Source organism: Phalacrocorax carbo, chromosome 13 (assembly GCF_963921805.1).
Source record: "Phalacrocorax carbo chromosome 13, bPhaCar2.1, whole genome shotgun sequence".
In the NCBI taxonomy this organism is placed as follows: Eukaryota; Metazoa; Chordata; class Aves; order Suliformes; family Phalacrocoracidae; genus Phalacrocorax; species Phalacrocorax carbo.
In genome coordinates this window covers 7,939,139-7,965,453 of record NC_087525.1, presented here as the reverse complement: position 1 = coordinate 7,965,453, position 26,315 = coordinate 7,939,139, and the positions used below count along the sequence as shown (strand labels likewise).

The 26,315-nt window shown below is 42.8% G+C and overlaps 1 protein-coding gene and 2 long non-coding RNA genes across 3 annotated transcripts in view; 1 reads left to right on the top strand and 2 right to left on the bottom strand.

Moving 5' to 3' along the window:
* LOC135315600 (uncharacterized) overlaps positions 1 to 6,459 on the bottom strand; it is a 67,076-nt gene extending 60,617 nt beyond the window's left edge. The window contains exon 1 of the long non-coding RNA XR_010375081.1: positions 6,277 to 6,459. This is a non-coding gene — a long non-coding RNA (uncharacterized LOC135315600). The remainder of the gene's footprint in view (positions 1 to 6,276) is intronic.
* Positions 5,891 to 22,063, top strand: NRBF2 (nuclear receptor binding factor 2). Its single transcript, XM_064464742.1, has 4 exons — positions 5,891 to 6,072; positions 17,651 to 17,735; positions 19,315 to 19,355; positions 20,535 to 22,063. Exons 1-4 carry the CDS (start codon positions 6,019 to 6,021, stop codon positions 21,249 to 21,251), a joined length of 897 nt encoding a protein of 298 aa, XP_064320812.1. The 5' UTR covers positions 5,891 to 6,018; the 3' UTR covers positions 21,252 to 22,063.
* LOC135315601 (uncharacterized) lies at positions 11,865 to 25,315 on the bottom strand. The gene is made up of 5 exons (XR_010375082.1): positions 25,000 to 25,315; positions 20,470 to 22,730; positions 19,578 to 19,805; positions 18,932 to 19,045; positions 11,865 to 14,872 (listed from the first exon to the last, which is right to left on the bottom strand). It is a non-coding gene; the product is annotated as an uncharacterized LOC135315601 (long non-coding RNA).
* Positions 25,316 to 26,315: the final 1,000 nt, after the last annotated feature.

The window sequence follows — 26,315 nt, the reverse complement described above, 5'->3', positions numbered from 1 at the left end:
TTCAGCTGCCCATGGCAGCATTTAGGAAGGCAGTAACAGAAGCGATGATGCAGCACTGGCCCTTTCAATGATAAGCATGAGTGGAGCAACAGATCTGAGCTGGGGAAATAATAGGGGCAGGCATGTGGGTAATAGGTGAGAGGAGAGTTGTGGTAAAGGTGGGAAAGTGATGAAAGAGAAGGTGGTCGCTTTACAGTAGAGCTGTAGGAGAGACTACGTATTCAGAAATGTTAGGAAGAAACTTGGGGCAATGGAGCATGAGAGAAAAACATGGACGTCACATGGCCAGGTCTTTCTGACCCCCCATTTTTGCTGTCAAAAATACGTCAGCCCTAGTCAATATGAAGGAAGAAGTCAGTATATCAGCTGTTCATCATTATGCTCTCACAAAATACTGAAAATAGGAAATATTCTGCTCAGCTTAGAGCAAGAGCTTATGAATACAAACAGAGTTTTCCTGGTACCTTGCACCTGGACAAAGTAATGCAAAAGAATACTACTTAGCTTTCCACCATTCCCACCAACTCCTTTACCTAAATTAGTTGTACTGAGCAAAGAAATCACACTATAAATATAATTAGTTACTTGGATCCTGATCTAAAGCCTAATGAAATCAGCAGAAAGCTTACAGAGAGAATGAGCTATAAAGAAAATATTAGTTTGATTGCTGTGGGCAAAACTACTTTCAGATCTAAGCAGAGGATTTAGCTATTTTATTCTGCAAGCAATGAGAAAATATCTTCTTGATTCTAAAACTAAAATAAGAGACCTAATTAATTCTAGAGCACCACAGTCATATACATTACTTCTTAGTATGCAGGAATCCAATAGTTTCTTTTTTAAACAGTAATATTTAAAAACACATTTAATTTGAATGGTTGTGGTTCTTCTTTTCAGTAAACACATGTGAAGGCATACATTGTGTTTAAATATAATAAATACAGCTAAAATCATGCATCTGGGTCAATCCTCTGCATGTAATCAGGATTATGAAAATTTAGTTTTTCTTTTCTTATCTTTCTCAATAAATAGTCTATGTACAGATGACTGGAAATTTATTCAGACATGGTCTTGGTTGTGTGTTCTTGTTTTTTAACTCACCAGTTCTTTCTTCCCTGCAAATCTGACTGGTTTCTAACCCCATCAGTTCCTCTGGTAGCTAAGGAAAATGCCAAACTGTGGTTGCTGATTTCTAAGCTGTCCTCAGGTTCTTTCAGAAACAAAATTCTCATGCCAAGGCATTCTAATGGCAAGTTTTCTGCCCATTTTAATGACTCACTCTTTTGGGTTTTGGTTCTGATTGCTGATCACATGTAATTATAAGGGAAAAAGTCACAGAGGACCTTGAGAAGCCAAAATCCAAATAGACACAAAAGGGGGAAAGGCAACAGGAGGTCTTAATTTAGTTTACACCTTCTCCAAGATTTCACTGCTGTGAACCTCCCAGCTCTCTGAATGAGGTTCCTTCAGCCTCAGTTGTCAAAGCCCTCCTTCATGCACTGCCTTGCCCACAGCTCCTCTCAGGCATTCCCCAGAGGCAACCCAAAGAGACACGGCACATCCAGTGGGAGATCTCTGAAATCCGGTTATTCTGAAAAATCTGACAAATGGAAGGAGGCCCAGCAGTCCGATGGCTCTGTACATGTGTGGTGGGAAATAAATTGTCAGAGGCATAGGGGAATCCCTTTTGTTTCAAAAGTGCTCCTTCAAAGAAACAGACATCTCCATCTCTCTTTGAGGAGGGCACTGTGTGGGAGGCTCTGTGGGCCCTCCTACAATGCCATGACTGAGAAGCCTGTCTTTAACTGGCACTTAACTGAAAATGCACAGTCCAGATAAAATGCAAAGGCACAAAGAGTAAATAAAGAAGTAGTCAATGCTAAGCAAAGTGTGGGCTGAGGAATTCTGCCTCCTAAGGAGGTGACAGTCAAATGAAGCTGGCTCATCATGTGTGTCAAAAGCAGCATCAGACAGGTAAATAGCAATTCTACACTTCCCTCCTACTCTAAAATTCCACTCTTAAAACACAGGGTATTTTAGGAAGCTTCCTGCTGACAGGCACATCCTGCCCAGAATTACATTTTAATAGTTCTTTTAGACAAACATTTAATTTATACTTATACAGTCCCTAGGGAGGAGCAAAACATGCAAAACACAGAAAGGGTGGTAATGAAAAGAAATAACCATCCTGTTTTCATTGATGAGTTTACAGATAATGTAGTAGACTCTTTACTATGGTTCTGTTTTCTCTGGAGGGCAGCTTTAAATCTCGTAGAACAACTCTGTAGACACTGGTAGAAAATGGCAGCTATTTTCAGTCCAGTGCAATGGAAGTTAACACGCTATCTGAAATGTATATGTGATTTCCTGCACTCTAGGATCTTGGAATTTTGGACAAAAACCTTCAAGGTGTCCCAAGACTATTCTCTGCGTAAAGGAGAACATCCATACAGTTTAGTTTTTGAACTAGCAATAACACCACTATATCACATTGCATCTAATGTTACACAGATAATGTTACAGGTTTTACTCTCTTTCCATAGCCGCTTTAGGAATTGGCAACATGATGCTTCTCGAAGGACCAGGGCATGATGATATTTTCATGTTGCCAAAGCAAAAAAGTACTACCTATCCATTCAGAGGGAAAAAAAAGGGCACACTAGAAACTAAATAAGTTGCATAGAGCATTGCAAACAGCAACACTGATGGTTCTGAAGCAAATCCTGCATATCACTACCAGTTTCTAAACCATGAGATTTTAAGAAGTAATCTTGTCAGGCTTCTTTTTATTTGCCTTCAGGTTTTGATCAGATTAAGATATAAGAAACAAAACATTGACACACAAGTCAAGGAAAATGCCCCATTTAAGCACCTCCTAACAGTCCCTGGATGGGAAGAGGCATGGCCGGGTCTCCATAGTGGCTGACAGCCACTGCCAGCCTTGCTGGAGGAACAGTAAGGACCACTGCTGGTTACATGAACAACGGGCGAGCTGTAACACATTGGCTTACTCAGCAATGTGGCTCCTAAAACCTTTATTCTGTTGATACAATATTCCTCACTCCTTTAGCTCCTATTCCACAAGTGGTAAATTGGCCCAGCATCTTACTCCTTTTTCCACTAAAGGTAATGTGCCTTGAAATGAACATTGACTGTCTCTTAAAATCCAATAAATTAAATTGTCTTCCCTGAGCCAGCAGCAGGAGTAATGGAAAACATTTCTCAGAAGTAGTTTGTTTTATTCCTAAGAAAGTGTTTAACCTAATGATCTATTTTAGCAAATTGGCATGATACCTGGAGAACTGATAAGCACATAGTAAAAACCAGCTATGCAGCTACCTGTCCTGAGTCAAGCATTTTAAGCAAAATTAAGACTTATACAGAAACAGATCAGCAATATAGTTTAAATAAATACATAATTTTTTTTAAAAAAATAATAATCTGCAGTTCACTCACCAAAGATGAAAAAGAGTTAGTAAAGTGGGTAGAAATAACAGTTTGACAGTATGCAATTTAACTGCCAGTGTATCTAAAATCTCATCCTACATAATATTTAGCAAGATCACCAAAATTTGTCTCTGGATTAATGCAGTATGGAAAAGGATAATCAACCAGCTAAGTCTGTAAGATCTCACATATAGATGCAAGAGAACCAGTAAATTGTGACGCATTAACTCAGTATAACTTCATTAACAACTGAACAACCAAGTTTTGTGCTCAGATGTAAAGACCTTTGGCAGATTTTTTCCTAGCGTAGCACTACTGGCAAGAGAGAGAAGACGGCCAGGCAGCACAGGGCTAGGGGTTAGAAAAGCCCTTGTCATTATGAAGAGGAACAGTGACTAAGTGGGATGATCAAGATGGGATCTATACTCCTACAGATGACAGATAAATGTTACTTCTTCATGGGGGCATGTCCATGAGCTAAGAGGAAGGAAAACACAACAGTTTGGTATAAAAAACAACACTATTAAATTTTACCCTCTCGTATGTCCGAGTGTAAGTACTGGCAGTGAAGCACCAAGCAGCCTTTCTTCTTCATCCTGACAGACCTTTCCCTTCAATGACTGATATAGGACAATATCACCTATCTACTATTCAATCCGTGGGCTCTAGAGCAAAACCACTCTGGACTACATAGGATGTGACTTGGTGATATATAATTAAACCAAGTGATAGATAAGTTCTTGCAAATGAAAACAGGAATTAGCAAAGTATCTTTTGGAAGCTCCTTGCCTGAAGACACTATCTTGTCTAACCACATACGTTGGCAGAAAAACTCCCCCCAGCACTCCTGTGTTGCAAAGCTAGTCCCCATAGCACAGGGATAGCTGAGAGCTACGGCATATCAGGCCAAGTAGGCTCCCTCAGAGACCCACAGACGCCACTCATGTCTGAGGATCACATCTACAAAGGGTACAAGGGGAATCCTGGACTTCCTTTAATTGCTGCTAATTAGCTTTCTTAGTTCTTGTTTTCTAGGTGTCTCATCTTCCCCCTGTTCCTCTGTCCTCTTCTCTCTCCCCATTTTTTTTTTGCCCTCGTTCCCCTTTCAGTCTATTACTGCCATGCTCCTATGAACTCATGCCATCCTTAGTTCCACCTAAGAAAATTATACACAACCCCTTTATGGCGGTTTTCTTCACTTTACTCTTCATAAAACACAATGTTGTATGGATAAGGATGATCACGACACTCAGGAAGTCAGCTGGTCAGCTTATTTGTTGTTCAGTGCCCTGCTTAGCTGATCTTTCTCAAGAAAGTTAATTTTGAGTAATTAATATTACCCTCTTGTTAGCACATACATGGTGATATGGCACTTTTGGTATTGCTGTCATTGTCACCTGTTTTCATATACTGCAATTCCTGCAATGAAGAGCCACAAAGAGCAATAGCTGTTTCTTCTCCCCCTCACGGAGAGAGCTGAACCTGCTGTCCATCTGACTGGCTTTGTGCCCAGGGCTGAAATAACACCATCACCTTTGCTTGTATTGGATAACACACCTCAGGGCAGAACTAAACCCTGTAGGGCAGGAGCTGGTTTTGCACCTTTGCAAGGAAAAGGCACTTCTCTCTATCATTCATGTCTGTGGCTCACCTGCATGACCTCCGTGACACTGGCACTGACCTTGCTGCCCTGTAGCAATGGGTGCTTTTACCACCATGCTTCATCACCATGCTGGGTGCTTATTTTCATAGAATCAAAGAATCATTAAGGTTGGAAAAGACCTCTACGGTCATCAAGTCCAACCACCAATCCAACACCCTGAAGCCTCCTAAACCGTGTCCCAAAGTGCCACATCTACACGTTTTTTGAACGCCTTGAGGGATGACTCCACCACCTCCCTGGGCAGCCTGTTCCAATACCTGACTGCTCTTTCAGTAAAGACGTTTTTCCTAATATGAAGTCTAAACCTCCCCTGGTGCAACTTGAGGCCATTTCCTTTCATCCTATCACTATAACTTGGGAGAAGAGACCAACACCCACCTCACTACAACCTCCTTTCAGGTAGTTGTAGAGAGCAATAAGGTCCCACCTCAGCCTCCTCTTCTCCAGGCTAAACAACCCCAGCTCCCTCAGCCGCTCCTCATCAGACTTTTCCTCACAGAAGCCCCACACGTCTATAGACCGACGACACGAGCCGCATGCAGCACTGAATAAAAGGGAGAAAAACTAAAGCAGGGCGGGGGGGAGAAAGAATGACGGTTGTCTGCGGCGGGGCGCTACCTCTCCGCCTGTCACGCCGAGCACCGCATTCCCCTCAGCGGGGAACCGATAGAGCCGCCGGCGGGCGGCCGTTGGAGGGGCGCGAGGACGGCCGTTGGAGGGGCGGGAAGGAGCGGCGCCCGTTGCCCCGGCGACGCCGCCCGAGTCTCGCGCGACCCGCAAGCTGTCGCGAGGCGCCGCCCGGTACGGGCCGGGCGGAAGCGGCCGCCCGTGTTTACAACCCGCCGGGGCGGCGACGCGGGAGGAGCGGTGGCGGCCCCGGGAGCGGCGAGCAGGCCGCCTCCGCGCCCATGTGCCCCCAGCCCCCGCCGTCCATGGAAGTGATGGAGGGGCCCCTCAACCTGGTGAGCGCGCGACCGCGAGGGGGTGGTGGTCGGGGTGTGGCGGGGTGTCCTGTCAGCCCGTCCTGCCGCCGATCTCGGCCCTCAGGCTGCGGCGGGGAGAGGGTGACACTGCGCATCCCCCTTACCGGTGGGTCACCGGACGGAGAAGCGTGACTTGAACTGTAAATAGGGCCCTCTCCGCGCCCCCCCCCCCCCGCCCAGCACCTGTTCAGGGCTTGTGCCAGGCCCTGCTGCGGCGGCACTGGGCCCGCGCCGGAGGGGAGGGGAGCGGGGCCGACCTACTGTCCCGGCCTTGAGGCGGCTTCTGAGGCGGGGCTGAGTTCGCCACTGCCCGGTCCGGTGGGTGAGAGGCGGGGGAAGCGATGTCCCGGCCTGCCCCGGCGTTGTGCAGGAGCTCCCGCAGGGCCCGTGGCTGCCCCACGCGCGGGGGCCGCTGGCACCACGGGAGGAAACAACGCAGGGGTGCGAGTAGCAGCGTGGTTAGATTTTGGGGGTGAGGGTGGGAGGGATGGGTAAGCCCGGCCCGAGTTGCAAACACAAGGGAAGTTCTGGAAGGAAATGCGTAGATGACCCAGGCCATATCTATGTGAGTTTAAAGAGTTTTAGAGGCTTATCAGGGCCTGCACTAACTGGATGCTCCTTTTAATTTCAGAAGGTGGAACACTTTAAAATCTTAAGTCGGTAATTACTCTGCTTAAACTAAATATCTACAGAACTTTAACTGAAAAACAGATGTCTGAAAGATGCATCTTCGCAAAAGCTAATCAGGTTTTAAACAGCCCAAACTGTAGGTTTCTGTCACATAGACAAGATCTAGGGTCAAGACAGTTAATTTTCTGCTGCCTTGTGGGTTTTATCAAAGCTGTGTCTTGAGCATGCCTCAGATGTGGTGTTACACAGAGCACCCCCTTAGAAAAATAGCAGTGGTCCAGCAGTCCAGGAATACAGCTGTAGTGCTTCCAGGAATGAGTTTGATCCAGAAATTGTTTAGACATTGCTGTGCAAACCTTGGAGACTTGTGTCAGTTTACTTTTTAATCAAAGCTTATTTGCTCCAGCTTGGTGTCAGCCCTGACAAACCCTTGCCTGGTCCATAGAGTCTGTTAGGTATTTCTGGAATGCTCTGTCTAGTTTCAGGAAGGCTTGTAAAACTGCCACTGCAGACCATCCATAGAGTTAGGGCTGACAGTGTAGCAGGAAGATGGTGTTTTTAGACCTGAACCAGTGGTGTAGAACCACTCTGGGTATGCCTGCATCGTGCGGTCTCAAGACTTTTTACTCTGTATACTGGAGGCCTGATTGAAATAAGGAACAACAGGAAGTAGAAAGCTCTTGTAACTTACTGATATGGTGGGTTTAAAGTCAGACAAACTTTACAGCACAGTAATGCAGAAGGGATAAACTATAACTATTTCAGGGACACTACAAAAACTTCTTTAAAAATAGATCTAGTGCATGAACTTCTAAGGGTAAAGTGATAATTTAATATTCACTAGTAAAAGGCTGAAAGTAGCAGCTTTGTGGCAGTGCAGATATCACCAGTTAGTAGTGTTTCTTACTGAGACCACTTACTAAGGATTGTAGGAGTAACAAAAGTATGACTAAAGCCTGACTGATGATCCTCTGACCACAGTAGGAGTGTTCAGTTACCATACCTGTCCAGCACCAGGCTAACAATAAGTTCAAGGTACTTCTGCCTAACAGATGATACAGGAAAAAAATTGCTTTGTATAGTTCTGTACAGAAAATTATGAAGTTGCCTGCACATATGTTCCTACTCCCTTTTAAGGAGTATCCTGAAATACAAAAACTTTTCCTGAAACTGCTGCACAATATAGTCATGGATCATCTTACATAGAAAAAATGACCTGTCTTTTCAGGTCGTGTCAAGCACCATGAAAACTATTCCAAGACGAGAGCTTGAATAGGTACAATACCATGGTTACACAACATGCCTAAGTTTTTACAAGGACATGAACAGGAGTAACTAGAGTTTTGCAAAGTTCTATCACAGTCCTCTGCAGCCGAGTTTCACATTTGCAACAACATTCAGGGAAGGTATCAACCTCCAATATAAGAATGTTAATTTAAGTTATTGATCCTATCCAGTGTCATGTATTTCACTTGCTTTCCCTTTAAGTCCCTTCTCTTAGCTAAGTCTAGTTCCTGTGGTTTGGAAAAGCACAACTTTTTCCAGAGATGCCAAACCATCAGAGAGGAGGGGAAACAAACCCCAAACAAACAAAAAACACCCCTAAACTACAAAGTGGTTTTGGATACACTAATTGTTAGGCTTATTTATCTATCAATGACATAAGTACAAGACATTTTCCTTATTTCAGTATATCATAGCTTGCTAACTTTTGTGAAAATTATTTTTCTTTAGTTAAGTCTTTTCATTAGAATTTGCTATAATTCTTGGATGTTGCTTTGTCCTGTAAAATATGTTCATTAGTTGTGTATTTGAGTGTCTAGTCTTAGTTACTGGAAAGCACGGATACTGTCCTGGTTTTCCTGGGGAGATGATCTGACAGAAAAAAAAAATCCTTAGTAGTTTTGCACTATTCTAGTGTCTCCATTTCTCTGTCAACACGTAGCACACCAACTTTACTTAATCATTTGTGTTGGTGGCTTTCAGTCTCAGTTATTGTTTACATCTTTGACTATTTGCTTAGCCTTCCTAATTACAGGTGGCATGCCATACCTTGTCATATCTGCCAACTTCAATTACATTCTTTTTCTACCTTCTAAAAGATATGTTTTCCTGAAAATAATATTTTATCATTTGCACCTGGGTCTTAATGGCTTAAACTATCAATGATATTTCTTTTTCTTCAGTTTAGTTATATTTTAATTTCCTTAATTGACTGATTTATTTCTGTAGATGGCACTAGACAAGTACTGATGTGCTTTCCGGTTCTGTTTAAAAAAAAAAAAAAATCTATAACTACAGTGTTTTTTCTTTAATGGAGGTTTTAATCGTTGACCTTCTGGTCTAATGACTTCAGTAAGAAATAGACCTATCTTTTTAGAATATGGGCTCTAGTTCTTCAGACCCCCCTCTCTTTTTTTCCTTTTAAAGTTATGCTTATCTTTTTGTATACCTTCTGTGCCATTGTTGCATGCTTAACAAATAATCATGCCGAGTCTAACCTCATCTTTCCTTCTTCTAACCTTTCTAGGGCTTGTGCTACAGTAATAACTGCTGATTTGATTTTTCCACTGAGCTGTCCTCAAGGTATTAATTGTATCCAGTGATACTTCATTTAGGAATAAGTTGAAACAACTTTTCCAAAATCTGTTACCATTGTCAGTTGTTCGAGCCACGGGAAAGTGTTTTGGGGTGGCTCTGATACTTGAGCATTCATTTTGTCTCTTCCTTTTGCCCTTTTCCCTCCTTCCCTCTCCCACCTTAATCTACTGTATGCTTTGCAGATGAGAAATGTCATCTAATCTTGAAAGAATGGGTTAAAACCCAGTTCCTTATGCTTTTACTAATAAGGAAGCCAGTTCTGCAACCCTACAAAAAATATTTAGGATGTTCTGTGGAACTTAAAACTGGTATGGACTAAGTGCTGTCCCTGCCCCTGCAGGCAACCATATAGCAGATATCTAGTTCAGCTGAATACTTGTTTCACACATAATCTAGTGCCATAAAGTAAGACATCTCAACAGTCTTTAACAAATTAAAACTTAAACTGCAAAAGCATGAAGTCTCATAAGACCTCCTGTGAAAAAATGAAGTTGAGGGCTTCTCTGTGCTACCTACCGTAGGGGCAATTCCAACTGCCATCAGTATTTTTTGCCTAAATTGGATCTCGCATCCAGCAGTAATTTTAACCTTAGGTATAGGAGCAAAAGGTATCAGCCAGATACCTGTGAAGATTTTCCATACTTTAAGAAGCACAACAGCACACTGCTGGCCGTCAGAAACTTGGAAGTAATGCAGTAAAAATATGAGGCAAACAGTATCAACCTCCAGAGGAGACTAAAAAGGAAACTTGGTTGTTGCACAGAGTCAGACACCCAGGACTTCATAACTCTGCAGATTCAACTTAATAACTCAGTATCTTCCTGTAGGTTATATACTAAGGAGCCATACCACCTCTACCTTGTATTCTTCCTAAGAAGATGTTACATTGTATATAAACTGTATACAGCATAACTCAGTTTATTATTAGATACAATCTAAAGTCTGGTGAATATCTATTGCCCATAAATTTCTTGAAGTGTAAACTTGAACAGTTGTTTTGATGAAAAACAGAAAGCATGGACCAGTGGCTGGAGTGGGAATAACACAACAAAACGTGTATTGCAAGTATCTCATACAATGGAAGCTTTTAATGTTAACGCTGTAAGACATTGTTGACAACCATTCCTGTGCAAGCCTATCAATGGTGTGCTTTAAGAAATGGTTTAGGAGTGAGGTGAATGACATCCACACGAGGGGAAAATAACAAACACAATAAAAACGCAATATGGAAGAATAGGAGGAGAAAGTAGAAAGCATCTATGAAAGTTACCAGGTTTAAACCACACAGGCCAATGTGTTTGGGACTTAATGCCAGCCTCAACCTCTGTTTTGATTGGAAAAAAAGGGATATTATGTTAATCTACAGAAACATCCACTGAATCCAGTATATTTTCTCTGATTTTTTTAAAAATAAAGTTTAACGTGAAAGCTGCTACACTTGCTCTTCCAAACTAAAATAAAAAAAAAGGTAGACGCAATCAATTCTGAACTCATACTAGCGAAAACAAGCTTTTTGGTAATGAAAGTGGAAGTATTTTTATCTAGACATGCCTAACACAAAGTCTGTTTTTACCACAGTGGTGGAAGCCTTGTCCTGGTTTTCTTACTAACAACACACTCTATATGAGGCCATTTGTTTCAGCTAAGGGCAATGTAAGTAAGGTGTGAACCCACAGAGGCAACAGCATATCTGTCTGAGTAAAGTGACTGGAGGTGCTGAGGTGATGCATCAGATACTCAGCTGAACAGCCAGATCAGTAATAGCCTCCTTGGAAAAGCTCAGCAACGTTGTATTCAGTCATCTAACTACTAATAAAGAACAATGCAAAACTGTTCCATTTTGCACATATAACAACTTGCAGTAGCTCCCAGTCAGCACATCATGAGCTAAGCTATGTGGGATCGACAGAGGCAGTATTTCCTCACTGGTGTTTATGCTGTTTGGGTGCCTACCAGTAGTGCCTTTCTGCTGCATCACACTGGCATTACATGCATATCATCAAGCCATACAGTTCAGCTCTGAGTAAGCATGCCTAACAGTTTAAAGGCGCAAATGAAGCTGTCTTGTAGAGGCCTGGGGAGGCAGCAGGCTGAAGCCTTTCTGCCCCACTTGTTTGAAATTGTTGCTCCTGGAATAGTTTGTTTACTGGACCATTTGTTGTGATGATTCAGTTGTCCCTACTGAGGGGCAGCTCAGCTGCTGTAACAGCTTGAGTCATGTGGTTTAGGGCTACCTATAGGACCCCAGACTGGAGGTTTGGGGTTTTTTTTATTATCAGGGCAGTGGGACTGTTCTCATTTAGCTTATAACCTCATGTTAGGCAGACTTGTGTAGTACCAGCTGCAGCACTATATATGGGGACAAGAAAAGCATTACCAAAGCAACTAAGAACTGTAGATACACAAAATGGCTCTGACAAGCAAGTTGAAGCATTTACTGCTTTTATCATACTAAATGGATGAAAAGGAAGAGAATGAGGTTGTTTTGACTATGCATTAGGTAAAAGGATACCACACCTTAATGAAGTTGCAGGTGATCTGGGAAAGAGCTGCAGCTATGCCTAGATGGGGTTTTGAAGACTCTGCCTAACTTGAGCAGTGTGAATGTGAGTTGGCTTCATTCCAGATCTCTTAATTGCATTTGCATGGTGAAGAACTCAAATGATCTTAAATTTGTAATAAGTTGGGAACACATGTGTAATCAATTAGGGTTATTCAGTGAATTAATGTTGGTTGGCTAAACAACTGTTGCTTGTCTGCCCATCTATTTAAATTCTAATATCATTGCTTACAAGCAAGTTGAACTTCAACATCTTTACGGTTCAATACAAAGTGAGTGAGGAGTCTGTTAATATTGAGAATACATTCTGATGAGAGTTTCACATACTTGTTTCACTCTATAGTCACACTAACCTGTAATTTACAGTTCAGTCATTGTTCTGTCAACCTTGCTAAGTACAGGCTTTCAAAGACAGAAAATTGAGCTTACATGTGGCTAGTGGTATTGGTTGAGCAGTCACAATGGGTTCTGCCATTTTTTGTTTCTCCTTCAGTCAACTCTGTCTTTCTTTACAGAATAGCAGCAGTACTTTTAAGGGGGCTTGCTTCTGTTGATAAAGCTACACATAACCATTTCTTTAGGCTTAGCAGCAAATACATTCCCATTATTTAGCATAAGTTATAGCACATCTCTATTATTTTTGCTTTTAGTGTAACTGCTTGTAAATACAAGCATTTTCCATAGTCAGAGTTTTATCCATCATGATTACATTTTTTTTTAATTAAAAAAAAAAAAGGATGACCATAGTTTAGTCTTGGACCTCTCAGGTCAAGTTTTCCGCTTGTATTCTCTCTTCATTCCATTTTTTCAATGTGTATGCAGCCATGCGCATTCAAACCTTTCTAGGTTACTATTTCCTTGTAAGAATGGGTTTGAAAGAGACTTCATGTGTGTAGCCCTGACAGTGTTTGTGGGGTGGGGGGAATAATGGTGCGCCCCCTCGTCCCACCCTTTGTGGCCTGCTGCTGTAAACATCTACATGGAAGATAGTTAGCACTCTTTTGCACAGTATGGAAGCAATGCAGTGTACACTTTCTGAATCTTCCTTTCTTCCATATGCATTCCTAGAAAAACAGCCCTGTATCCTTAGAAGAAACAAATCCCCAGATAGATCGCTTATCTCTCAAAAAAATACTTTAATCTGTGCTTTCCGCAGTAGGAGAGCATAGGTATTAATCCTTTCTGGCAAAGATAACTAGTATCCACAGTCCATAGCATAAAATAGATGATGCTAACAGCAAACAGTTGCTTAAAACAGTTACAAACTGTTACATTAGACAGAACTTCTTTGCAGTTAACTTTCCTCAGGCCCCATCATTTTAGCAGCTGGGTTTTCCTGCCTTCATTTGTAACTTTATTAGCAAGTAAGGCACTGTAATCTGTGCTTCATAATCATATTATACTATATCATTTTCTAGAAAGTCCCCTACAACAAACAAAGAAGGCTGTAAGCTTAACATCTTGCGCAAGGCTTTGTCCAGCACCATTAGGGGAACAAAGGAAAACAAAACACACACAACACTACTTCAGCTACAGGAGAACGGTTGCAAATTACTGCTCTTAGGAGAGGGTAGTAGACTTACCCTATTTGAAAATGACTAGGACTATATCTACCTTTTAAAAATATTGTAGGATTAAGCAGGTTTTTTTCCTGTCACTCTTCCTTCTATCATAGCTAGCCATCAACTGGAATCACATGGGAAAAGCAGCACTTGTTTTTTTTCCTCCAACCTAAGCTAGGATCATACAATGGTAATCCTTTAAGCTGTAATGGCACACAATCTCTAGAAAGAAAACTAGCATTTTTATTTTTTAGTTTGAGGGAGTGGTAAGATATCTGGCAGGTGAGCCTTATGACTTTGTTCCTTATGGCCTGTAGTCCCATCATTGGCTAATTCATATTTTAAAAAAAACAGTTGGGTGTTAACTTTTGGGCTATTAAAGAAAGTTCTAGGCAAAGAGGAGACCTGCATTGCTGTTTTAGAGGGTCATTTGATTTTTGGGGGGTTTTTTATGCTGTTGCTCAGCAATTACATAGTCAATAGTTTGGGTGGAGAATCAAATAGAAATATGTCTTTGGAATAGCAGTACAAATGTACAGATGAAGTTATCATTTGTTAACATCTCAGCTACAGTTGGAAAGTTGGAGGAAAGCTGCCTAGCTTACCTGCTTCTGTAGTTGATCCAGAGTGGTTCAAGTGATACAGTAAAGCACGCACAAATCCTTTAAGAACCAAATATGTTAGAGCAACATGAGGAAGCTTTTTAGGTTGGTCATGGTTCACTCACACCTGCTTCCTCTTACAAGAGTCAAGTTGTTACACCTGCCCATTTGCCAACTGGGAATTCCTGCTCGTCTGGATTGGGAGGAACATCTGGAAGTAGTTGTCAAACTGCTTCCCCCCTTCAATTCCATAACTTGTTAATAAATTATAATTATTCTTACACCACATCCTACATTTATTTCCAGCACTGCAACTGGAAGAGGAATGAGAAATCAGATACATAAACCCACTGCAGTTATGCAGCAGCTGTTTCTGTAATCATCACAGCAGCAGGACCAAAGTCAAAGCAGTCCTGCTTGAATCTGATGGGAACCAGCATAGCAGCTCCAGAACTGTTGTTGTAAACACCTTCTTCTAGCATGACATCAGACCAGACATGAACTTGAGAGCCATTTTTTTCACTTTGTGATATAGGACCAATTCTTCCATTGCCAGGTTTATAATGCGATACAGGCCACTCTGAGTTCAAAATGGATTTGCTAACAATGGTTGGATGCTGCGTGGCTAAGTGTAACAGAGTGCTAAGAATAAACCAGCAGACTAGACAAGATGTAGAAGCTTATCCATGATAGGTGGCTATTAAGCATCCAAGTACTTCTGTTGCAGTTTCATCACTAAGCAGCACCACTGATTTCTTCAAACTGCTGGTGATGAATAATGTACCATGAAAATGGGAGAAATTCCTTGGTCCTTGCACAATCAACTAATTGGAACAAACACTTACAGAGTGGAAAAAATTAGTTAATATATCCCTGTCGAGCTGGTAGGAAAACATACAAAATGAAGAATTCCTCCCCCATGACTAACTGCAAAACACCTAACTTTCTCATACAAGGCCGTGCTGAAACAGGGATTTTATTTTTTTTCTTCTCTCCTGTGGTTCCTCTTGTTCCCACTGGGGAAGTCTGCTGCTCTGCATCAGAGTAAGATAGCCTGACGTCTATATATTTTGATGTAACAGCAAGAAAGGCATTTTGACCTTGTAAACAGAGCCCCCTAGCTTTTCTTTATGCTAGCATCTCTGGACTGTTGTTTTCCTAATTTTATTTGTGGTCTAGCCCAACTTCTTCAGACTCCCTTCAGCTTCACTGGGAATTAACTGAGAATGGAAATAATTTAATTGCTCAATCAAATAACAACTGTCTGTCCTCAAATGTTCTGCATGCACTTAAGTGATTTGAGTAAGACCATGCTCCAATAGTTTAAAACAAAACCTTTGAAAGCAATTAGACTCACATTCTTATATGTAGAAACCAATAAATGGAACCAGGCCCATGACTTGTTGAATTGCTTTCTTAGCTCGTCTGTCTTTAGCTGTCCTGTTTCCTCTTTCCCTGGTTTTTTAGACCTGCCCATGCAGTTTGCAGAAGCAGCTGTATCAATACTAATTTATTGAAAAATGGTTTTGCAAGGAGCTAGCTCAGGTGTTTTTATGGGCACAACACAGCTAATTTGTAACTGGATGAGCTGCCATGAATAACCGAGGAGATGGCTCTATATGAGCCAGTACTGTTTGTTCGTTCCCATGGGAAATAAGTTTATCTTTCCAGCATAAGTCATTTGTAGGAGTCCATAGAAAAAGGCCATAAAATAGATGATTTTCCAATAGAAAAACACTTCTTCTGACATTATTTAACCTCAGGGCAGAAGAAACAGGGAATGCTGACAATGCTATGAGGATTGAATGAAGATGAAGAAGAATATAACAATTATTTGTTGTGAAGAATCGAGGCGGGGGGTTTGTGTGGTTTGGTTTTTTTTTTTATCTTTAGAACACTCCATATTAGCATATATAATGAGTTTTAGAAAAGCCAAATGCCTAAATCCCTATAACTGCTAGGGATTGCTTAAGAACAGCTGTTGCCCAAAAGAGTGTTTTCTGTAGAAGTCATTCTCTTCTGTGGTGTCAGAGCTGCTAGGATTCTGGTAGAAAAATGAACTTACTGTTACAGTGTAGGTGATATGTCAGTTTGGAGGACAAATATGACAAAGAAATTGATCTGCATTTTGGAACTTTTAAAATGCATGTTAGTATCATGTTATTCCTGATAGAATCATATTACCATCCTGTTTGGATTATCTGACCTTCGATGCTTCTTCCAAGACTGCCAGAGACAGAGAAAAGCTTAATTCCATAAGGCCAGTAGGGAACCAGCTGTTCTAACATCTTAGGGTACGGACAAATGGTCTCATTTTTATGGTGATCCTGGAACATGCTAAAAGTGAATCGGCGACTTGTATTCGCCAAATGAATTTTGTGAATGTGAATTTTTTAATGATATTTTAATTTAATTGAAAATTGAATGAATTCCATTTAAATGAAAAATATTCATTTTTCAAAAAATTAAATTTGAATGAAGAAGATCGAATTCATCATCTGAAGTCCGATATGTTTTATGCCCTTATTTGGGTGAAGGGAGGGAATAGAGAATTTGTGTGGGTCAGAGACAGAATTACAGAGGCAAATTTTAGGCTTTTGGCTGTTTCCCCTACAGGTTCAGTCAGGTATGGATTTGGTAAAGGCTCTCTTCAGAAACAGTAATCTTAAAAAGCAAAGGAACAGGCAAACATTTTCTTGGGATTCCTAAGTGTTGTATTGTTTCACAGGGTCAGTGCCTGGTACCTGATACCTGTTTACTTCAAACTCAAGGTGTAGTAAAGGAGTCATTAATAGCCTTGCCAGTTAGTGGTTGTAGCCTTTCATACTACATAGCTTGTCTTGGAGGAAGGACCGTAAAGTTCATGTCTTGTAATGACAAAAAGACTTGCTTTCCTGAATGTTGCAGTGCTGGTTACGCAACACTGTTTCTCACTGAGCATATGGAAATACTTGCATCAGTTTCTTCTTTCAGCAACATCCTCAGCCTACCTTAGTGGTTTACATTAGTGGCTTACAAATGCTAGCATAGACTTAACTGTTGTACAGCAACAACGTGACTTTGATATCTTTAACTATGGCTGTCCTGCTTCCATTAGTTGGTGTACGCTGCAAACAAAAAACCCAAGATCTTTTGTAATTTCTTCACCCAAGAGGCAAAGCCTCTTGGGCATGGGGCAGCAGAAAACGTCAAACCAGCTGTTACATGATTCAAATATCTTGCACTCTGCCAGGTAAATTCGTCTTAAATGCTTAGAGCTTCTCATGGCTTCTTATAGCCTTACTGGTCTTTTTACATGACCACAATGAATGCCTGCCTATAAAGGAGAACATGTGCTTTCTGAGGAACAGCTTCAAAAGGATTTTGTTGTGTACACACCATCTTTGTGGCGTAACAAACTTCAATTCTTACCTGTACAGTACAGATTATTGTAAGGTAGTATTAAAAAAAGAAATCAAATTATAAAGCTTGGAAGAGAGTGGGAGCTTAAAAGCCTGAGAATTGGAATCAGTACAGTTTCTTAGATATACTGATTGCTTTTAAAACAGGTATAACTATTTGTCGCTTAACCCTCATTGATGTAATGCTCTTTTTATTTTAAGGCTCACCAGCAGAGCAGAAAAGCAGACCGTTTGTTGGCAGCAGGGAAATATGAAGAAGCAATTTCTTGTCACAAAAAAGCTGCTGGTGAGTAGGTATTTCTCACATTCCAGCTCTTAAAATCAGCTTCTAGATTTGCATGCTTCCTGTTAGTAGAATATCTAGTTTTTCTTTTATTCTTAAAATGTGAATCTGTTTTTCAGTCCAGATCAAGCACCTCTTTGGAAACTTTCTCTCTAATATGAGCAGCTAAAGCCAGACATTTCCAAAGTTGTTTTGATTAGGGGTGGTTATCACTGTGAAGGCAGTTCTTGACTCCAGATGAAGCCAACAGCTTGTGTCATCCACAAACTGCAGCTGGGGACCTGCTGTAAGCCAGTTTCACTTTACACTTTGTATTTTCTTCACTGCTTTCGTAGCTGAAGTCACCTGCTTTCTCTCTTGATAAAGGAAATACCTAGACAAATGTTTGCTTACAAAAGTTTACCTACTTCCCTTTCCTAATGCCTGAACCCAGACACTGAAGAACAGGTGATGAGCTGAGCTTTCCCAGAAGTCAAGCAAAACAGCAGATTGCATCACAGGCCTTGACGCTGCAACTGACAGCCTCTCTCCGAAGTGAGACTTGGTGCATTTACCTGTCCGTTTAACTAGGCACACTTAATTATTTGTGTTGTAGTCCCTTAGCTGGCTGACAGCATGGCTACTGCTTGGCAGAAGAAGAAAGAGGAGGTCTTAATTGATGCAACAAGTAGGACATTTCCAGTGACAGAGCTTGTGTGGAGACAAAATGAGTGGCTACTCAGAACATTGTAACCTGGATACCAGGCATTTTCACTTTCCATTCATAAATACAAGAAAACCCCATAAAATGATAAACTGATAGTTTCTTTGGTATTCGTGAATACTCAGGGCAACGAGGGATAGCACTTGCATTCTAATATGCAGACTACTTTTTGGTTTCCTTCACTTCATATACCAAGACAAAACCCAGAAATGCATAGAATGTTTATTGCTTTTCTTCATCTGATGATTCTAGGCCATTATCTTACATCCTTCTGAATTTGGTTAAGAATTTCTTATACCTTGTCATTTTCAGCACTAGCAAGATACGCTCAAAGTCTGAAGTGCTGCTCTGACTGTAAGCCAGCACCTTTTCTGGTTCAGAGGGGAAGCTGATGAAAAAAGTGGGGATCTACAGACTATACCTCTTTTTCAAGAATACAATTAAAACGCATGACTTCATAATATTGGTGCTCCATGAGCGAGAGGATTTTACTTACCACATTTTTGTCTTAGAATGCTTGTATGTTAAAAGTCTGGTCCTTAGCTGTGTTCCTTCCCTTCACGGGAAAGTTGTTCTTCTAGGACTTTCTGGAGATGGCTGCTATCCTCCTCTGAAAAACAAATTGGAACAACCTGAGCCAACAGGATGCCATGACAAGGGTGTAGCTCATATTACATGATCTTACAGTAATTTTTTCAGGCTTTTGAAAAACAGCAGGTGTTTCCAGCCACTGTAACTTGGTAAATACTTTGCTTCTGGACTGCTGCCTTTATGTGGGGAGTCAGAACACGGAAGGTCTGAAGCCTTTTCTTAGCTTTTATGGGAACGTTCAGATTGTGTAACCCTGTCCTAAGTGTTTATCAATTTTCTCTTCTGCAGCATACCTAACAGATGCTATGAAGCTGACCCAGTCAGAGCAGGTGAGACCAAAGTGCATCAGACACCAGAATCAGCCATAGCTCTGTTGTGTGCTTTTGTGTCATATTGTGCCCTAACTGACCATACCCCGCTTGGGTGTTAGCCTCTGCATAGTTTTCTGAACCCATGGCAACTGCACCAGGGGCTTTTGAAGTGCAGTGATGCTCGTCTTCCTTAAGAGTTTTTCCAAGTTTACATGGAGCAGGGACAAGAGAACTACTAACCTCATCCAAGGGTTCTCCAACACTGGTTTCTAGTCTGCAAGGCATCTTCAAGAAGGTGATAAAACTAGTTTCATATTTAGCTTTTGCTGTGAGGAACTTAGGCTGTTTTGCTGAGACACAAAGCTGAGCATCTCATCTACAGTCTGCAATTTTGGTTTTATTCATCCTGACTGGGAGGTCTCTGGTCTTCTGAACAGCCGTACATCTTCCCTTATTCATTGCACAAATCTATCTGTGAATATGGTAGTGTAGTCTGCTCAGTGTTTTCATAGCAGCAGGCTTTATGATTAGCCAATATTATCAAAGCAAATAATCCCTGGAGATCTGACATCTGTCTTTCCTCCAAGGGGTCATTCTTGTAAAAAAATGGTAGCCTCTTACCCAGGTGGTTCCTGTGAGTTATTAACCACCATGTCACCCACTTCATTAAATACGGCTGAATTATTTCAGACCATATCTGGCCTTGGAGCATTCTTCTGCTTAGTGCTGGGTGTCACTAATATGTCTATGCAGGTACCATCACAGAAGCATACAAATGCTTTTTATTATTTAGCTAAAGTGTGGCTGTGCAGACCAAGTGAATCTCTTCCTTCTTGGTGCCGGTCGTAGGTCAGTTAAACTCCTCTCAGAGGGTATTATCATAGCCTGGTCAGTGACAGAAAAAAAAAACCAAACCAAACAAACCCCAACCAAACAAAAAGACCTAAAGTTAACTCAGTCCTTCACAGTACTAGCAGTTATGCTAAATTTGGGTGGCATATCTGAATCTGTGGCATTGTACAAGCAGAGATCACTTCTTGTTGGATTTAGTACCTGAATAACAAGCTCCTCCTCCTCCCTCAGGCATGCTGTGATGCTATTTATGTAAATATTGACATGCATGTAACTTTACTTGCGTGAACATTCAGGTGGGATTAGGGATCACCAATTAAATTGTTTAATCTTGTTCTTACTCAGGCTCAGCTATCACTGGAATTACAAAGGGATAGTCATATGAAACAGTTACTGCTCATCCAGGAGAGGTGGAAAAGGGCAAAGAGGGAGGAAAAGCTGAAAGCCCAGCAGAATGCTGACAAGGAAATAGCGGCACATCTTCAGACTTCTTATAAGCCATCTGCTGAAGACTCTGATGATCAAAACGTATTGGTTCCTGTTACTCAGAAATACAGCCCTTCCACAGAGAAACATCCACAGGATATTCAGGGTGTCTTTGACAGGGACCCGGATACACTATTATTTCTGCTTCAGAGAAAAAAGGAGCCAGTAGAAGCTTGTATTGGGAGCAAAGCTCCAAAAGATGACAAAACAATAATAGAAGAGCAGGCAACCAAAATTGCAGATTTGAAACGGCACATAGAATTTCTCGTAGCTGAAAATGAAAGATTAAGGAGGGAGAATAAGCAGTTAAAAGCAGAAAGAGCTAGACTCCAAAAATCTCCAGTAGACAAGGAGTTGGATGTAGATGCTGACTTTGTTGAGAAGTCAGAGTTGTGGGGTCTGCAGCAACACTCGGAAACTACTTCTTCAGCTGCAACTTGGCAGAAGTTTGCAACAACTGCTGGGAAGGCGAAGGACATTCCAATACCCAACCTTCCCCCCCTGGACATCCCCTCCCCTGAACTCCCTCTGCTGGAGCTCTCCGAAGATATACTGAAAGGACTGATGAATAGTTAGAAACCAGGAAAAGTGCTCAATGTAGTTACCCAGACTTAAGAAAAGGGAAGACCCCTGGGACAACGGTGATCTGAGGGCAGAAACATCTAACAGAATCCTACTGTTGGAGAAAAGGCATTAAAGCAACTTCGTTACTGTGAAACACACATCATATCTGATCTACTTCATAAAAGTTAAAGGTACCATAATCGGTATAAGATGGCAAGCTCTTTAGTCTTTCTCCCAATGTTTCAAACCAAATGACTGCCTGGAGAATGTTTCAAGTAACACAATCCTTCAGGGTTTTAAAGTATGCTATAGGTAATAGTTATCTATAATGCCATAAATGATGGTGCAGAACCTAACTGTTACGGTTGCCAGTTGGCTGCCACTTCATATTGAAAAATGCTTTCTAGCATGAATTTACACTGTGCATTTCATTATGCATAACTTTGTTAATTCAGATACGGTGCAATTTTTACACCTCCTAGATGGATTTATATGTGCCACACTCTATACTCCTGACCATGTTAACCTCAAGTCAGGAGAGATTTTTGATTTCCATTCTATGAAGGAACCAACTTATTAGTTCTGTTGACGAGTTTTTTTGGGTTATCTGTTTACATAACTAATCAGGGTGCATCGAATCTAGCTATCGGTTTCTGTATAAAAAAGAAAAATCTGTACTTAAGGAAAAATACCCTTTTTGTTTTCAGTGATGCATGAATGGAAGTAATTCTAGTTGGCAGTATTTGATTGAAAAGAAATTGTTTACAGCTTAACCTGATTCAGAAAGGATATGAAAATAAAAACCAAGGTGTTTTGACACTAAATATATGTTAAACCTCTACAAATGTTGCAGCGTATTAAAAAAAACAGATTAAGATCTATACTAACACCATTAGTACACACATACAGCTGAACTTGTGTGCTCATCATCCAGCAAATACAGGCAAGCTGGGTTGAATTCAGAGGGCCTTGCCTATACGTGAAGTGACTTGGCTAATAGGTGGCTTCTAACACCTACGGAGCGCCGAAGTGTCAGAGGAGGCAGTACCATGTGTTGGCCTGGGGACAGGCTACCCAGGGCTGAAGGAACCGGGCTGGGAGAGCTGCGGATACCCGCTCAGGGTTTTGGGTTCTGAGGAGGGCAGTGCGGCCCTTTCAGCATGGGTCAGCCCATGCCCTGCCCCTGCACTGGGGCAGTTCCTGAAGCCAGGCTTTCTGAGTGGGGCTGTTGCCACGAGGAGTGGAGACGTTAGCTAACTTCAGCTGTTACTCATTAATGAAAAGTTAAGTGTTGCAAGCTACCTCATTTTAATTTAACCTTGTGCTGTTACAAGGTAAGCTTGCTTTCTGAGGGTACATTTTTATTTCAAAATAGACATGGGAGTGCAGCAAGGACACCTTATTGCTGTGCAAATTCTCCCCTTACCTCTGCATACCTGCTGTCTCCTGTGCTTGCTTGAAGGAGAATAGGGACTGGAGGCTAGAAAAAGCCTGTGGAAACAAAGGTAAAACAAGTTCCTTAGAGGCGGTCCCTTGTGCTGAATTGTAGCAGGAAACTAATCTTGCTGGGGGAAAAAAAAGTTGTTTTTCAGCTGGAGGCGCTTAGCACATGGCCGCACAGGACAGCTGTGGTGAGGGAGCCTGTTCCAGGTCAGCCTCAGCTTGCTGCTGCCACAAAAGGGCAAGTTACATTCTCCACCGTCACCTGCCCAGCTGGCTGTCACAGGTAACAAGACAGTGGAGTGGAGTGTTTCTATTCATCTAAGTAAAGCAATGAAAATAGTATGTGCCCGCAAGAAGGATATAATTTTATTTAAGCACCTATCTCATGTCATTGCCAGGGATGATAGCCCAGGGCTGCTAGTACAGACAGGCATTCTAGCTGTCTCTGCAAACAGGAACTATATAGGAAAAGGAAGCAATTTTTAGCCTGGCTACCTCTGCTGAAGAGCCAGGATTCTTTGTGAAGGGGGAGGTAGGAGATTCGCGAGCTCTACCTTCTGTTTTTAAGACTGAATTAGCCCTTCATGTATAGCTGTGTAAACAGGACACCAGATCCAAAGGAAGCTGCTTCTCTGTAGGAAGATAGCCAAGCAGGGGCAAAACTCCATGCTGCTACTTTTGAAAGCGTTGCTAAAACTTCTCTCTCCTGCAGTGCAAATGTTTGTTCTTGCAGTCTGCCTACTCAGCGCGTGACTGCTGCTGAAATCGACTCCAGGCAGTGTGGCTTAGCACAAGAGATTTCTGCTCCCGTGAGTGATGCAGAAAGGAGAATGGGAGCAGCTTTGCCTTTAACAGGATGGGAGCGCTGAGCTGCCGTATAAGTGCTGCTAGCATTAGGCTAGCGTCACACGAGCCCCGTGGAGGTGATGTAGAAAGCTGACTCCGCCTAGTACAGAGGCTGTCCTAGAGCTGGAGGAGCTGATACCGGTAAAGAGCCAGAGCATGGCCTAGTGCACAAAGCAGGGGTTCCTGCAGAAGGGAGAGCCCTAGCACTGCCAGCCTCCTTTCCCTCCCTTCCACACAGCAGCGTGGTCAGCCAGCCACGAAGCTTGCAGAAAGGCAGGCTTGTGGGAGCAGGTAGGATCGCCTCTTTTCAGCAGCAGCACAGGACATTTGTAAAACATCCTACAGCTGAGAATCCATTGAATAATGACTTTTCCTTATAACGTTCTTTACATTTCAGTAGAAAAAGTCAAGTGTGTGAAACATTTTAATTTTTCCAAGTAAGGAATTAGAATCATAGAGTAGTTTGGGTTGGAAGGGACCTTTAGAGCCCATCTAGTCCAGCCCCCCTGCCGTGAGCAGGGACATCTTCAACTAGATCAGGTTGCTCAGAGCCCCGTCCAGCCTGACCTGGAACGTTTCCAGGGATGGGGCATCTCCCACCTCCCTGGGAAACGTGGGCCAGGGCTTCACTGCCCTCATTGTAAGAAAAATTTTTCCTTATATCCAGTCTAAATCTACCCTGCGTTAGTTTAAAACCATTGCTCCTTGTCCTGTCACAACAGGCCTTGCTAAAAAGATCGTCCCCATCTCTGAACTCGGTCTGAGGTCCGAGCTGAGCAACGACACAGTCCGCTCACGGTTGCGTAGAGACTACCCGCCACAAGCGGCCAAGCTTGGTAGCTCCATGGCGGTAAGGCTAAGGAATTCCCCGGCGTCTGGCAGCAGTCAGTGTACGCCCCAATAACTTCAGACCGTTTGAACGGGTATTGCCTTTCAGCCTGCGCGAGTTCTGGCGTGGCGAGCCGATGGAGCGCAGCGCCCGGCTTTCCCGCCCTGCCGCCTGCCCGCCCGCCGGTCCCGGGGCAGCGAGCCCGCCCTCCCCCCGCCTGCGCCGGGGCCCTTCGGTGGCCACCGACCGCCACCTGCCGGCAGCCCCGCGGCGGGCGCGGCTCCTGCTCCGCCGCGGCGGCTCGGCCCCGCCCTCGCGGCAGCACCGGCCGGGCGCTGGGGCACGGCGCGGGGCGGCGGGGCGGGGCGGGGCGGGGCGGGGCCAGAGCCCGGCGCGGTGCGCGGACCGTTCCCACGGCGGCCCCGGGCTGCGCGCTTTTACACTGGCCAGAACTAAAAAATTCCGGGCGCGCGCCGTTATTTCGGAGCGTCTCACCAAGAACCAATTTTAAACGTGTGTCCAGACACTGACTTCTATTCATAGCCTCCGCTTTACCACAGAAACCGCTCTCGCCTTGCAACAGACATATTATCCCCGTCGAATATAGCCAACATACACTTTGAAAACAGAAAATGTAATTACCCAGTTCCTGGCTGTATGTCCACAGAAGGAGAAACCAAAGGCAGGCAACTGGGGAGCAACGCGGAGTCTCCTGAGAATAAAATCTGCAGACTGCACCACCAGCAGCTACTTACAATGACAGCTAAAACCAAAATACAGAAGTGTTGGGTTTTACATTTTGGTTTTATATAAAGGGAAGAGGCTCTTGTGACTGCTTCCCCTGAGACCGTTTTTATTTTCAGGAGCCCTGGCCTTGAACTCCTTCCTACTCTCCTGTCAGCAGCAGCTCTCTGTAGCCACCTGCAGGTCCTCTTGACCTGCCTTCAGCGGTGGGGGCTACAGCTCATCCGCGCTCCCCCTCCCGCCAAGGCTGGACCAGATGATCTTTCGAGGCCCTTTCCGACCCGGGCTGTTCTGCGGTTCTGCGGAAGCAGGCTCGCTAGCAAAATAGATGTGGAAAAGCAAATACAGCCACAACAGCTGATAAAATCCCTCACTGAATTAGACTGAAAAATACAGTACAAACAAAACCAATCAGTCAAACTGTTCAGAAGCGATCAGAGGGGTGGTGTGGCTGCCGCACATCAGGCACAGGCCGGACAGCATTTGCCGGGCCTTTCTGCCTGAGTACGTGGCTTGTGGAGTTCAGCGGTATGAAAAAGTTTATTGTTCCCTAAAGACTCAGAGCTATGGCCATCCTTTCCTCCACCCCCTTTCTCTCCCTTATTTGTTTTACCAGAAGTAACCTAAACTTGCTCAGGCTTTTTGTCTTGTAATCATTTGAAGTGTTCCCTCAGGCCCATTTGCTGCAGGAGTTAAGGTATTATTGAGATCAAACAATATGAACTCCTTAGAGCTGTGAAAATACAGGATTTCCTGCCTCAGAGCTACTAAACTGTACTTTTTAATTCCACTAAGGAAGCACAGAGCTGCGATAAAACCACATGCCCAGGGACTGGAAAAAGAAACAGGCATCTGTATCAAGAATATATTGTATTGGTATGGTTGGAAGGTACCAGAAATGTTCACTTTGAAACATAACAGTAAAAGTCCTTCATTTTACCACTTGGCTTTAGAAAGGCCCCTGTTTAAAATGCAACTGTTTGCACACATCACATCAGGTAAAATGTCTTCAATTTGCTGTGAGGCAAGATTTTCCTACTAGCTATATATAAACCGTAACTTCCTTTTCAAAACCTACGAGAACAAATGAAAGAAGTGCAGAGGTTAGTCTGTGTGTGCGGCTAACGCGACGGATCATTTGCTCCTTGGTCAGAGTTTCCTAGGCCGTCCTGCTGAGATGGAAAGACAGGGACGTGGCGGTGGACACTGCATCA

Bases quoted from the DNA above. Each gene is read 5' to 3' on its own strand.
- NRBF2 (XM_064464742.1), top strand. From the start codon at position 6,019: ATGTGCCCCCAGCCCCCGCCGTCCATGGAAGTGATGGAGGGGCCCCTC. The intron at 17,736-19,314 runs GTGAGTAGGTAT...TCTCTTCTGCAG, and splicing joins TTGTCACAAAAAAGCTGCTG to CATACCTAACAGATGCTATG. The intron at 19,356-20,534 runs GTGAGACCAAAG...GTTCTTACTCAG, and splicing joins AGCTGACCCAGTCAGAGCAG to GCTCAGCTATCACTGGAATT.